Genomic DNA, 12110 nt, shown 5'->3' with positions numbered 1-12110 from the left:
AGATCATAAAATGCAAATTCAGCCTACGAGTACGTTCTGTGCAAGTTAAAACATTCCAAACGCGTTTGCAACTGTTTGAAACGCGAATTATTCTTACTCGTGGAGTTGCACTATAGGCAACCAAACATACACTTCATGAGTATTCAGTTGCCTATAGTAAGCTTAAAATTTATTTTCAAATAAAAATTTAGTTGTTTTAAATTTTATAGTTGTTGCAAGACGTTAAAACTGTTATTTAATGATTTTAACATAATTTTAGCCAATATAACAATCGTTACGGTGTAGAAATTAAGTTTAACAGTTTGAACTCTTCCGAATATTTGTTTATGGCGTGCCGACGTGCACTAATGAACAAACTGTCTAATAATGTTGTGTACGGTAAACTTTTCAAAACAATTTATTTGCGTCATATTATTACCTATAGTTTGGATGCGTATAACAGAACCGGATTCGGAGTCGGTCGCCAGCCATCCGGCTGGGGAAGCTCGAGAGTCTGAAAAGTCACTATCCGATTGTAGATCATCGGAAGTTTCCTCCTGAATGGTCTCCAGATATGTGTAATGATTACCGCCATTTTGTAGAAACAACTCTGCATCAGCTGAAAACAAATAAAAAACAAAAAACGCTAAATTAGTTTAATTTAATTTTGATTTAAATTTAAATTCACGCATGCGCAGTTTGAGTTTTAAACTTGTATTTTATATTTTGTTTGGTTGACTCGCAATGTAAGTCTGTTTCTTGAGCTACAAGAAGGAAAGTCAAGGTGATCGAGCTTGAGAGAGGCGAGCCCGACGAGCCTCTCACGATGCTCAAGTATGCGCTTTGCGCATTTTATGCTTTCCGTGCTTTTCCACGCCTGGGATGGGCTTGGTGAACAGGTATAAAACAAATCAAAATCTAAACTATAAATTTTATTATATACTGACCCATTAAACGTAAAAATCTATAATTAGGTAATTTTATTATTGGAAAGTATAGTGCATGAAATAATTCCGCACTGTTGTGTATAATTTGCTGCTTTGTGAAATAATTGAATAATTTTAATGCAAAACGTAATTAATTTCGTACAACTCGATATTATCGATAAAAGTACCATTGGGAATAAAGCAATAAATTAACATCGGTATAAGTAGATAAAGTAAAAGCGATTCACGGTCTGATTGCGCGCTTCCATAACTCAACACGCTTTAATTTCACAAGCAAAGAAAGTACTAAGTATAGTACAAGTACAAAGAAAAAAAAACATAAATTTTCGATGATAAAATTACGTTTTAATTAAATTTATCAAATTTTTAATTTAAAACTTTCATTTTTCTCACCTATTTCAAGCATTATTCACGTATTATGTTAGTCACATCAAATATATTGTGCATATTTAACGAAGTTTCGGTTTAAACACGCTGAGTAATAATATTTACTCATTTTGTTATGACCACTGACAATTTCCATTCATTCATACTTAGTACGAATAGAATCAAGTGTACATAACATAAGTGACTTAAGTCGTGTATCCTGAATGAGTTTAATCAAATTGACCTCTTCACATATTCATTGCGATAAAAGCAACTAATCAAATACGGATATAGTCTAAATGTAAATATTAGATAAATATTATCTGTGTTTATCTATAAATATTTGATTTATAAACAAATTAAACAAATAAATTTATGTTTACCAATGAGACACACCTTAAAATTAATTAATTTATAGAAATAACGCGTAATTTCTTTTAAAAACGTTTTTTTCTATTTTTTTTTGTTTAAAATTCCGTTGTGAATACAGTTACGATAGAATATCGCACGCGAAGAAAATCACTCGCTCGGTCAGCCAGAGATGTTCGCATTGTATTGTGTTATACGATTATATCATTCATACTCGTACATTTATCACAAACAGACAATGGTGGCGTTTGTGCCGATTCACCGATTGCTTATCTCACTTCCTTTAATTACCCATCAAGTAGCAATCGTACACGTTTACACTTCCTTGAACGGCTTAAAAAAGTTTTTTAAAAATTTAAAACTCAATTCAATGCAACTCAATATATACTCGTAGTATTTTATGCCTACTATAGTCTACTTATATTTATACTTAGTGAAAGTGTATAACAACTCTATAAACAAAAGCACGATCGGAATTTAATTTTTTTATTGTTTCAACTGCCATGACTACTTCGTCAGCATTGTACTGATATATGTATATTATACTGATATGAAACAAACATTTTAATACCTGTGTAGGTTTATAAAGATTATTTTACAATTGAAATATGTGGTAACTAGCTTTAACCCGCGGCTTCGCTCGCGAATATCTAAAATAATGAAGTTGCTTCCGTACGCGTCTGTAGTCACAGAAGAAGTAACAATGAAGTAGAATGGCGGGAAGTTTAAAATGGCTGAAAGTATAGTCTATGGAAGTATAGTGTACAGTCTCCATAGTGTAGTCAATTGGATTTGATGTTGACGTAGCTGTCGGTAATACAGTGTGATAATACAGTGTAATGGTACTATAGTACTTAGGTTTGAGCTTCATTGCTGGAATGCTAGATGGCGTTAAAGTAGTCAAATAGCCAGATGCAGAGGTATTATTGGCTAAACAACTTCTTTATTTTATTTAAAAAATAATTTTTTTATTAAATAAAAAGTAGCATATAACCATTCGGGGACCACTAAGAATATGTGTACAAATTTTCATGATGATCGGTTAAGCAGTTTTTGCGTGAAAGTGTAACAAACATCAGGACTTTCGCATTTATAATATTAGTAGGGATGTTGTGTTGTTCAAGTGTTAAACAAGACGCATCCAGTTATACGCATTCTATGTATTATAAGTTGCATAATCAGTTTGTGCAGCACTTATTAATAATTCTGCAAGGAGTATTAATAACCCAGACAGTAATAGAACAAAATAACGCTCGTGTTCTTTGGCATTGATCTAAAGATACCACAAATTAAATCCTGGTCGAATATTTCGTTATCTTTCCGTCTATAATCAACCAAATTAAAATATCTAGGTTATTGCCAAATTAAATGTATAAATATTGCACGCTGGAAACAATGCCCACTCAATTCAATTCCCATGAAGTAAACTGAACTGAATGTGATTCAATGAATAAAAAAAAACGAAATAAAAACTGTGTCAGCAGTTGATTTGGCTCACTTGGTCTTAACTCTTGACTTAACTTAAGTCAGAAGTAAGAAAAGTAACGGCGCACGCAATAAAAAAAAAATCTCTTCCTTAAATCTAAAGATAAACAAAATAAAAATAAAAATAAAAAGTAAGAGATGAAAACGTGCAGTCAATAAAAATACAAATTAAATGAAACGTAGAGCGTCTAACAGTTTAATCACATTCAACATGTTCAACGTTCACATTATGCACTCTCCGGCTCGAGAATATATAATCATTTAATCATAGTCAGATGCTGAGTAATAGCTGTACGCGCATTGAGAATATAACAATGAGAAAATTATTCCTTGCGGTCGCACGTTCAAATTAAATTATATATATTTTTATAGATTTACTTGTACTCATAAAAAATTAAATAACCTTTTCATTATTTCTCGTATTTTAATCTCTACGAGTACAGAAAGTAAGAAATAATTTTATGATAGCTGTGCAATTAATTTTTTTATGACAAACACGCTTTGATTAGTTTATTGCATTCAAATCCGATTAAGTTGTGTTTTTCATCTCGCATTATTGCTGTAACTGTAAATGCAAAGCGTGGAACGCGCAAAACAAAAACAAATTGCATTACACACCTAACCTTACTTTGTCTTTTATTTAATTTTAACTAGCTTTAACCCGCGGCTTTACTCGCGAATATCTAAAATATTGAAGTTGCTTCTGTACGCGTCTGTAGTCACAGAAGAAGTAACAATGAAGTAGAATGGCGGGAAGTTTAAAATGGCTGAAAGAATAGTCTATGGAAGAATAGTGTACAGTCTCCATAGTGTAGTCAATTGGATTTGATGTTGACGTAGCTGTCGGTAATACAGTGTGATAATACAGTGTGATGGTACTATAGTACTTAGGTTTGAGCTTCATTGCTGGAATGCTAGATGGCGTTAAAGTAGTCAAATAGCCAGATGCAGAGGTATTATTGGCTAAACTATTTCTTTATTTTATTTAAAAAATAAATTTTTTTATTAAATAAAAAGTAGCCTATGACCATTCGGGGACCACTAAGAATATGTGTACAAATTTTCATGATGATCGGTTAAGTAGTTTTTGCGGGAAAGTGTAACAAACATCAGGGCTTTCGCATTTATAATATTAGTAGGGATTTTAGTTCACTGTTGAACACAGATGTAAATTTCATTGTTAATTAAATCTAAACATCTGTCAAAGACATTTTAGGAATTTAATGTCTCTTTGAAAGTTGAATGCGATATAGATTTCAAAAGTGGAGTATCCACCTGTTGCAACAGCTTGCAATCCACATAAATAAACTCATAAGTTATCTATTTTTCTTTCAGTGGTTTTCTCAAACGTCAGCGGTAAGTAGATCGACGCAAACGGTCGCATAAATAAATACTTAATAACTGTATGATGTTCAATTGCATTAGAGATTAGAGATTAGCGCTTATTCTTTGTGAATATCGATTTGCGTAAACGCAGTGGGTCAATAAGCGATAATAACATCCGAACGGATATTAGTTTGCAATTTAATCTCGTCTATCAGGATAATTAGACTTACATTTCTATTTTTTCTCGTATTTCAATAGAAAAATATTTAAAAATAGTTTAGAATGTGTATAATATTGTAATGTTTATTTTATTATATGCCATTTATTTTATTTTTTTATTTTTGTGGTAAAAATTCATTTTTTTAATTTTTTTAATGAAATTTTAAGGTTTGGTGTGCAATTGGTTGCAAACATTGTACTGCAGAATGGTGAGATCTAGGTAACCCAATTAACGAAAATGAATTCGTGCGTGCTTTCGAATATATGCCAAATTCTGAGAAATTCTCAAACGCTGAAGATGGTTGTTAGCAAAACAATACAGAATACACAATATAAAGATTATATTCATTAGAATATGTGTCTATTCTCACCAACTACCAAATGTCAAGTTAATTCCACTTAACTTAAAGTTAAAGTTAATTGAAGTGATTTAACTGAAGCTATAAATATAATTTTATTAATTAAGATTAATTTTTATAGGAAAAACTCGAAAAAATAATAAAAATCAGAAAGTTTCACAGAAAAATTATTAAAACACGAGGTGAAAGAAAAAGTTAAACATCTGTTACACGAATTAGTAACAAATCTATCTAATAATAATTACCAATCATAAATAAATTGATAAAATTCATTAAAAAACTTAATTTCTTAAAAATTCAAAGAAATTACGGGCAATAAATTAACTAAATCTATTTTAGTAAAATTTTAAAAGTAACATTTTACTGAACATTTTAACACTTAAACAATGAAACTTTATACTTATTCATGTATACTCCCATTATGTCACATGATAATGTGAGAAAAAACGCAATTGCTTAAATCTTAACCACTGCAATTGTTCGCTACATAAAATTACCTCCAAAAACCGAAATAATCTGCGTTTGTGAATGTATTGCTATTACCTGTGTATTCTGTAAGCTTCTGAATGTGTTTCTGCGCTTTGCGACTCTTGGGCATGTTGAAAGCGCATGCGTACAGTCGTGACAATCGCTGGCATCATTCCATCTCCATCAGCCACATTCCGAATCACAAGCAATTTTTAAGCGCAAGAAAAAAGTTGAAAGGTTACTCGGTGAGACTCGCAAACGCAAAACTGAATAACTGAATATGTACTCGATGAGCAAATCACATCACGGACTGTGGTGCAATAATTATTGTAATATTAAAATAAACTTTAATAAATTTTAAGTTTTTAACTTAAAGTTAAGTCAAGTTGAATTAAACATTGTTATTGTTTTGTTTTATTTTATTTTATGATAGTATTACGTGTGCTGTTGAATAAATAAAAAGTTTATGACTAGTGTGTATATGCGAATGCGGAAATCAATGTCAATTAAACGACCTCGACTTGACTTAAACCAACTAAATATAAGCTTTAACTTTATATTCACACGTGAATATATTTATACTTTATAAACCATTGGAATGTTTGGTTGATTAGTCTTCTATCTAGTAATGATGATGGTTTAAGTGACTTAAGTCACTTCCGACTTTTAAAAAATGAATAAATTTGTAAATTTTGAAGTTACACCACAAAAAACACTCTAATTAAGTTGTTAACATCTCAATCATGAGATAATAATTAAAATGTGACTAATTCACTTCACTTTTTGATATTAAATGAAACAAATACACTTAAGTATACTTTAAGTCAATTTTTCACGCGAAAATTGTTTAAAAACTTGCGTCTCGCGTCTCACATCGATAGTTTGATACTAAATCGCCACCAACTTTGTTTTGCTTATTAATAACAACTTAACTTAACTCAAACCACACCACAAACACACCATACTAGTTTAATACGCGTTCGGCTTTTGGTGGCAGTCGACGGCGCCGGATCCAACGCGAAACTAGTTTGCAACCAAGCACAATGCGTAATTATTGTGCACGTGTGGACGAATGCGAAAACAAAACTTTCAGTTGTAAATTGTAAACTTCACTCTAACTCGAAAAACTCATTGTCGTGGCAAGCGTGCAAACGCGCAAAGGACGTCTGGACATTCCAATCGGTCCAATGTTAAATGCTACACACACGCAAACATATAGATTACTACCTGAGTCATGCGCATGCGCATTATGTTATGAATTTGGAATTTATTGCAAATGCAAATCGTGTATGTGTGGGGATTAATCTTATTATGCTTATTATCACCAGTCGATGCATGAAGTAATGCTAGTGTATAATACGTAGTCTAATTACAGCTTTGTTTCATTTAAATATGTAAATCAGTGTTTAACTCGAGATTTATATTTATAGAAAGTGTTGACTATGTTGAGTTGTGTGTAAGGTCGAAAATTTTCTTTATTTTAGTGTCGCGTCGCTTGGATTTGAATTATTTATTTATATGTTGATAGAAAGTCCCTACCTACGTATAATACATATTTATTTATCTGTATGTTACTAGGGACCTGTTTGGGAGCTACCCAAAGTGAAAGTAAAGAAGAACGCTGTGAATTCTACGCGCAACCCGCAAAAAATGGAGGGGGTATAACTGCAAAAACGTCTAAAACTTATTTTTAACGATTTTATGTCTAAAAAACGTCGATTTCAGTAAAACTTGAAAAATACTTGAGTATATGACAACGTGACTAGTTTACTATGACGTCTAGCATGACTACTCCACAATAGACGACTGTGCAATGTGTTTGCAAGTGCTTCAATTGCATGCCTGCAGGTGCATTCACCTTTTAAGCCCACGCGACAGGCGTCACTCAAAATATTTCATCTTTACAAATAAATTACTCGATCAAGTAAAAAATAAAACATGCTTAGAGTTTAAAGCTTTGAAAGCTGCAAGATGCATCATGCATCGGTCATCGAGATAGCAAAGAGCTAAAATTATTCTGCGTTTGGCACTTGAACTGATTTACACACAAAGAAAACAGACACATGGAAATAAATCAAAAGGATGAAATTATAAGCATGGCTATGCTATGGCTATTTAAGTACTCGTACTGTACTGCAGAATCAGAATAAGCATCTCTTACTTTAAAAAAGAAGAAAATTTAGATTAGAGAAGAAATTTTCATCGAAAAATCGTGTGAATGTAAACTTTTACTCTGAATTTAAAAAACTTTCTGTTGTAAAACAGCAAATAAAAGACTTTTAACTATTTTCGAGTGTTTTTACGCATGTGAGCAATAAAATAAAGTAAAACAATGATATTTCACAAAATTCACATTCCGTTGCAAATCTACAACAAATCGGCGAACAACAAGCGCGGAATTTGTTAACAAAACACATAAAATAAACAAATTACTAGAAGAAACAACAAATACACCGCATTCTGATGAGAAAACTCACACAAATAAATTTTACACTCGAAAACAGCGCAGATTATTTTCCTACATCCACAAAAAACAATTTTACTACTCTTGTTTCACCTTATTTATCAACATTTAATCTTTGCGCTGATCTATTCCGGTGTCGTCTTGCTATAATTTAAATTTAAACCATTTAGCATAAAAATAAGGCTCTCAGATGACAAAAACACGACGCGGATCGAAAAGCAGAACAAGCACATTGACCTCATTGTGCATACATAAATAAATTAATCTTAAAATTAAAGAAAAACTATAAAAACGTAAATTTTAATTTTTTTCCAAATATTTGTATTTAATTTGACAATGTGGGCGCAATGAAAGTCTAAAATGTTTATTAAATAAAAGAGACACATTCCAGTGTGAATTTGCTTTGACTGCAACTGATTCCAACCACAAATCATGTTTAGTTTTAGTTTTACTATTCTTTGTGCGCTGTGCTGCGCGTTTGTGTTGTCCAGCAGCGCGTTGCGGCGGCGATCGCGATCGTGATCGTAACTTGTAACTAATTACACATTGTGACCAGCGAAGCGTACACCGCAACCGACATAAAACTGAACATACCTTTAGAATACCTCTATATACACATTCTAGTGATAATAATTTTTTAAAATTTCCTCAAAAAAATCGTTTTTAATAAAATAACGAGTAAATATCAAAAATTTTAAAGTTTTAACCTTGATTAAAAAAAAATCTTATCTATATTGATAAAAGTTTAATATTTACTGTCAAAATCGTTTCAAAAAAGTTTCTGACGATGCCCACAGGGCGAAACATGTAAAACTCATACAAAATTGTAAAATCCATATAAATCACAAAACAATTTAATAAATACATCTTATAAACATGGATTACGTATTCAAATTAGAAAATAATAAAATGTCAAAATATTGAAATTAAAAGAACCACGTGCACACGCATGCGCATTACCTTAATAATTTAAATTCACGTATTCATTCAACGTATGACTAGAAATAAATATTAATCCATGATGATTCATGTGTCGTCAGTCGCCAGCGCGTTCAATAATCACCGAGAAACAATAAAACAATGGTGATAAAATTCCGGTAATGCGATAACCAATTGTGGCCCTATTAAGCACCTCAAATCGTTGTAAACATCAAAAATTACGGATAATTACCGGGATTATTAATAAAATCATCCTTGTCCAAGAGAGTTTGCGGTGGTTGGAAGCCATACGCAGGCAACCAGGAGTTACCACCGCCAAAGTCATCGTTATCATCATCAATATCACCATTATTACGCGAGCGCAGCTGGCGGCAGCGTTCGTCGAAGTCAAAAAGGTTGAGGCCGTCGATGACGGCGCTCATCGCCGGCGGCGAGCGCCATGCGCGCTCCTCGTCGGCGGCGGCGTCCATCTCGACGGCGAAGAGTCATTCACACGCGCGCGGTCACGCAACGGTACCTCTTCTCACACCAACACAAACACAACCCGGCGAGTAGGCAAGTTCCCCTCAAGGTGGGCTTCTTCAGAGATGAAGAAGAATTTCGTTGTCTTCAACAACACAGGAGTTATTAATTATTTATTCTATATTTTTATTTTAGTAAAATTTCACTTTTCACTCTTTTAAACACTTTTTGTTAATACACTTGTTGATTCTTTTTGTGTTTGTTATTTTGATTTTTATTCAATGTGTTACCATAGGAATTGAATAATATGTAATAAATTAAGCAAATTTAACTTTTGTTTGAGTTATTATTGCTTTTATTGACGAAATCGTGTAATATCGATTGTGCATCGTTGGTTACAACGCGTCGGAGCACGGAACGCGACTGACGGGTTCGTTAGAAATTCGAAATGGCAGCCGGTCTCTCAGCCCCACACGGTAGTAGAGTCTCTCTCCGCGGTTCTCGCGGCGTAATCTCTGTGCACCGTGCATGAACTCAACACACTCGCGTTGTTGCTGGTGTTTTTTTTTCAATTCGCACTTTTATAAAGTTTTACGATATTATAGGCATTATAGGCATTATCGCGAGTAGCGAACTCAAAGTGTAATGAATAATTATTAGTATTGTTGGCTTGTTGGATGCGCAGTCATAAAATCATCATGGCATGAAGTACGAGTAAACTCAATAAGATACACACTCGTATGTGTTATTAGTTGATACATAATTACATATTATATATGTAATACTCACGGGGCTTTAATTTTTGAAATATATTTTTGTGTTAAATAACATGGTTATGCTTTTAATTATTTTTAATTTTATTTTATTTTAGTAATGATAAAATGTGTCGAAATCTTTTTATGTTTTATTATTAAATTGATTTTGATTGATTTAAAGGTGAATCTATAAACTTGTTTCATGTTTTACTTTCTAACTTTAGCTGTGACTCCAAATAAATTGTTATTCTTTAATTTTGTTTGTAGATTGATTGAAATATCGAAGAAAGAAGCACAGTTACCAATATCACAATGTTGGATCTCTACTGGATCTTTCTCTCGATGTCTCGACTTGTGCGGAAGACTAGGTCGGCCGCAATCGGCCGCATTCTCGCGCTTTTACAATTCCTCTATCATGGCATTACGCGCGCCAAGTTTCTCTGCCGCCATTTTACTCGTACAAACAGCACCACCGTTAGTTACCATTATCAAGTTAAACGCGGTTAGCTCTTCATGGCCATCACCATCAAAGTGCAGTGTGCAATGTGTACAACATAAGTTACTTAAGACACACTTTTCTAATGCTTTTGAGCAATAAAACTTGTTGTTTGGTGTTTTTTATTGATTTTTTAAGTTTTTGACAAGAAAAAATTGAAATTTTTTGTCTTTTGCTATTTTATAACATTTTCTTTCAAGATTAATATTATTTACGATTAAATTCGCTCTCATTTGTGTTTATTTTAATAAAATTAATTATTAAACCCCTAAACTCTTGAATTTTCCAGATTTTATTATCTTATCTCATAGAAAATTTCCTGCAGATTAATAATATTCAATCCGTTCCTCTCTATCACTTTTAGTTTTTAAGATAATCGCAATCAAATTATCGATGAAATTGACTTCACGCATTTCCTACACCCTAACCTCTAATCTTCGACTATTACAGTAATTAACTTTAAACTCTTTACTACTAAGTCTATTATATATTTTTTCTAAGGCAACGGTCTTGTTGTAATTGCACGTCGTGGTGGTGTTTATTTTTAGTCATTAACGCGGCGTGACGTTGAGTCGTTTGTTGGTTGTATCGATTTTTCGCTTTGTACTATGCAACATTTTCCACATTGTAATTGCATTAATAGTGCAATGTAGACTTGCACAAATTACACGAGTCGTCCCACTTGTAACAATAAATTCGACTTTGTTAGGGTTGTAAATGTTACGAATGTAGAATGTTGCGAATGTTAACGTCTTCCTGTTTCCGCAATTTTATTCAACCTCTCTCTGCGATTACTTTTATACTATTCTTTTGATCGAAGACATAGTAAAGTGTATCTTTTTAAAATTTTTATTTTTTTACTTGTTGATTTTGTTTGTGCGCATGTTACCATGACAACCAACCATTAAAAAGTTGTTTATGTTTACTTAGTATTAAAATTTTACTGATAAGATACTGTCAATGTAACATAATGACAACATAATTCGACACCGGTATAATTTACCTTATAATTAAGGCATCAAGTCAAGTTGGTAGATAAACTGACAAATAATCAATAATAGAAATTATAACTTGTGTTTAATTCGATGTTTACACAACATTCATGCGTTTTTGCTTGTTTTTCTTGTTTTCTATACCTTTTTCTTTTAGAATTAGGTTAATAATTGTAAACTAATAATATTCAAATCAAAAACAATGCATAATAGTTATAAAAACTCACCGATGTACGTGTTGCATGTTATCATTATGAAATTTATAGATTTGCACACACAATTATTACGCCATGGTTATTTAAATGTATTGTTTTTATGAGCATATTGCAACATTTCTTTGATTGTTTGTTACTGACCACTACGAAGAAAAGCATAGACTTTGATTTGTTTATTGTTTATTGCGTTACGATTTTTGTATTCGAATTTTGCAAGTGCGACAACTTAACGTGACTAAAAATATATTCCCCTAGTTTCTGCTTTGAGT

General features: G+C 32.3%; 1 protein-coding gene across 5 annotated transcripts in view; it reads right to left on the bottom strand.

Moving 5' to 3' along the window:
- The window catches only part of LOC135800121 (uncharacterized), a 34197-nt gene extending 22304 nt beyond the window's left edge, over positions 1–11893 (bottom strand). For 2 of the 5 annotated variants that reach the window (XM_065313255.1, XM_065313256.1), the window contains exons 1-2: positions 9154–9536; positions 419–598 (exon numbers count right to left, since the gene is read on the bottom strand). In XM_065313255.1, coding sequence (XP_065169327.1) covers positions 419–598; positions 9154–9391 — 418 coding nt within the window. In that variant the 5' untranslated portion in view covers positions 9392–9536. Of the gene's footprint in view, positions 1–418; positions 599–5593; positions 6694–9153; positions 9538–11853 lie in introns of those variants that run through there. The other 3 variants (XM_065313254.1, XM_065313252.1, XM_065313253.1) reach the window with 3 other exon arrangements.
- Positions 11894–12110: the final 217 nt, after the last annotated feature.

This window comes from Atheta coriaria, unplaced genomic scaffold (genome assembly GCF_025399875.1).
Source record: "Atheta coriaria isolate IRGN ID8LTWV9N9 unplaced genomic scaffold, Caltech_Dcor_3.1 hic_scaffold_10_pilon, whole genome shotgun sequence".
Classification (NCBI taxonomy): Eukaryota; Metazoa; Arthropoda; class Insecta; order Coleoptera; family Staphylinidae; genus Dalotia; species Dalotia coriaria.
This window is presented reverse-complemented; position numbering and strand designations above follow the sequence as displayed.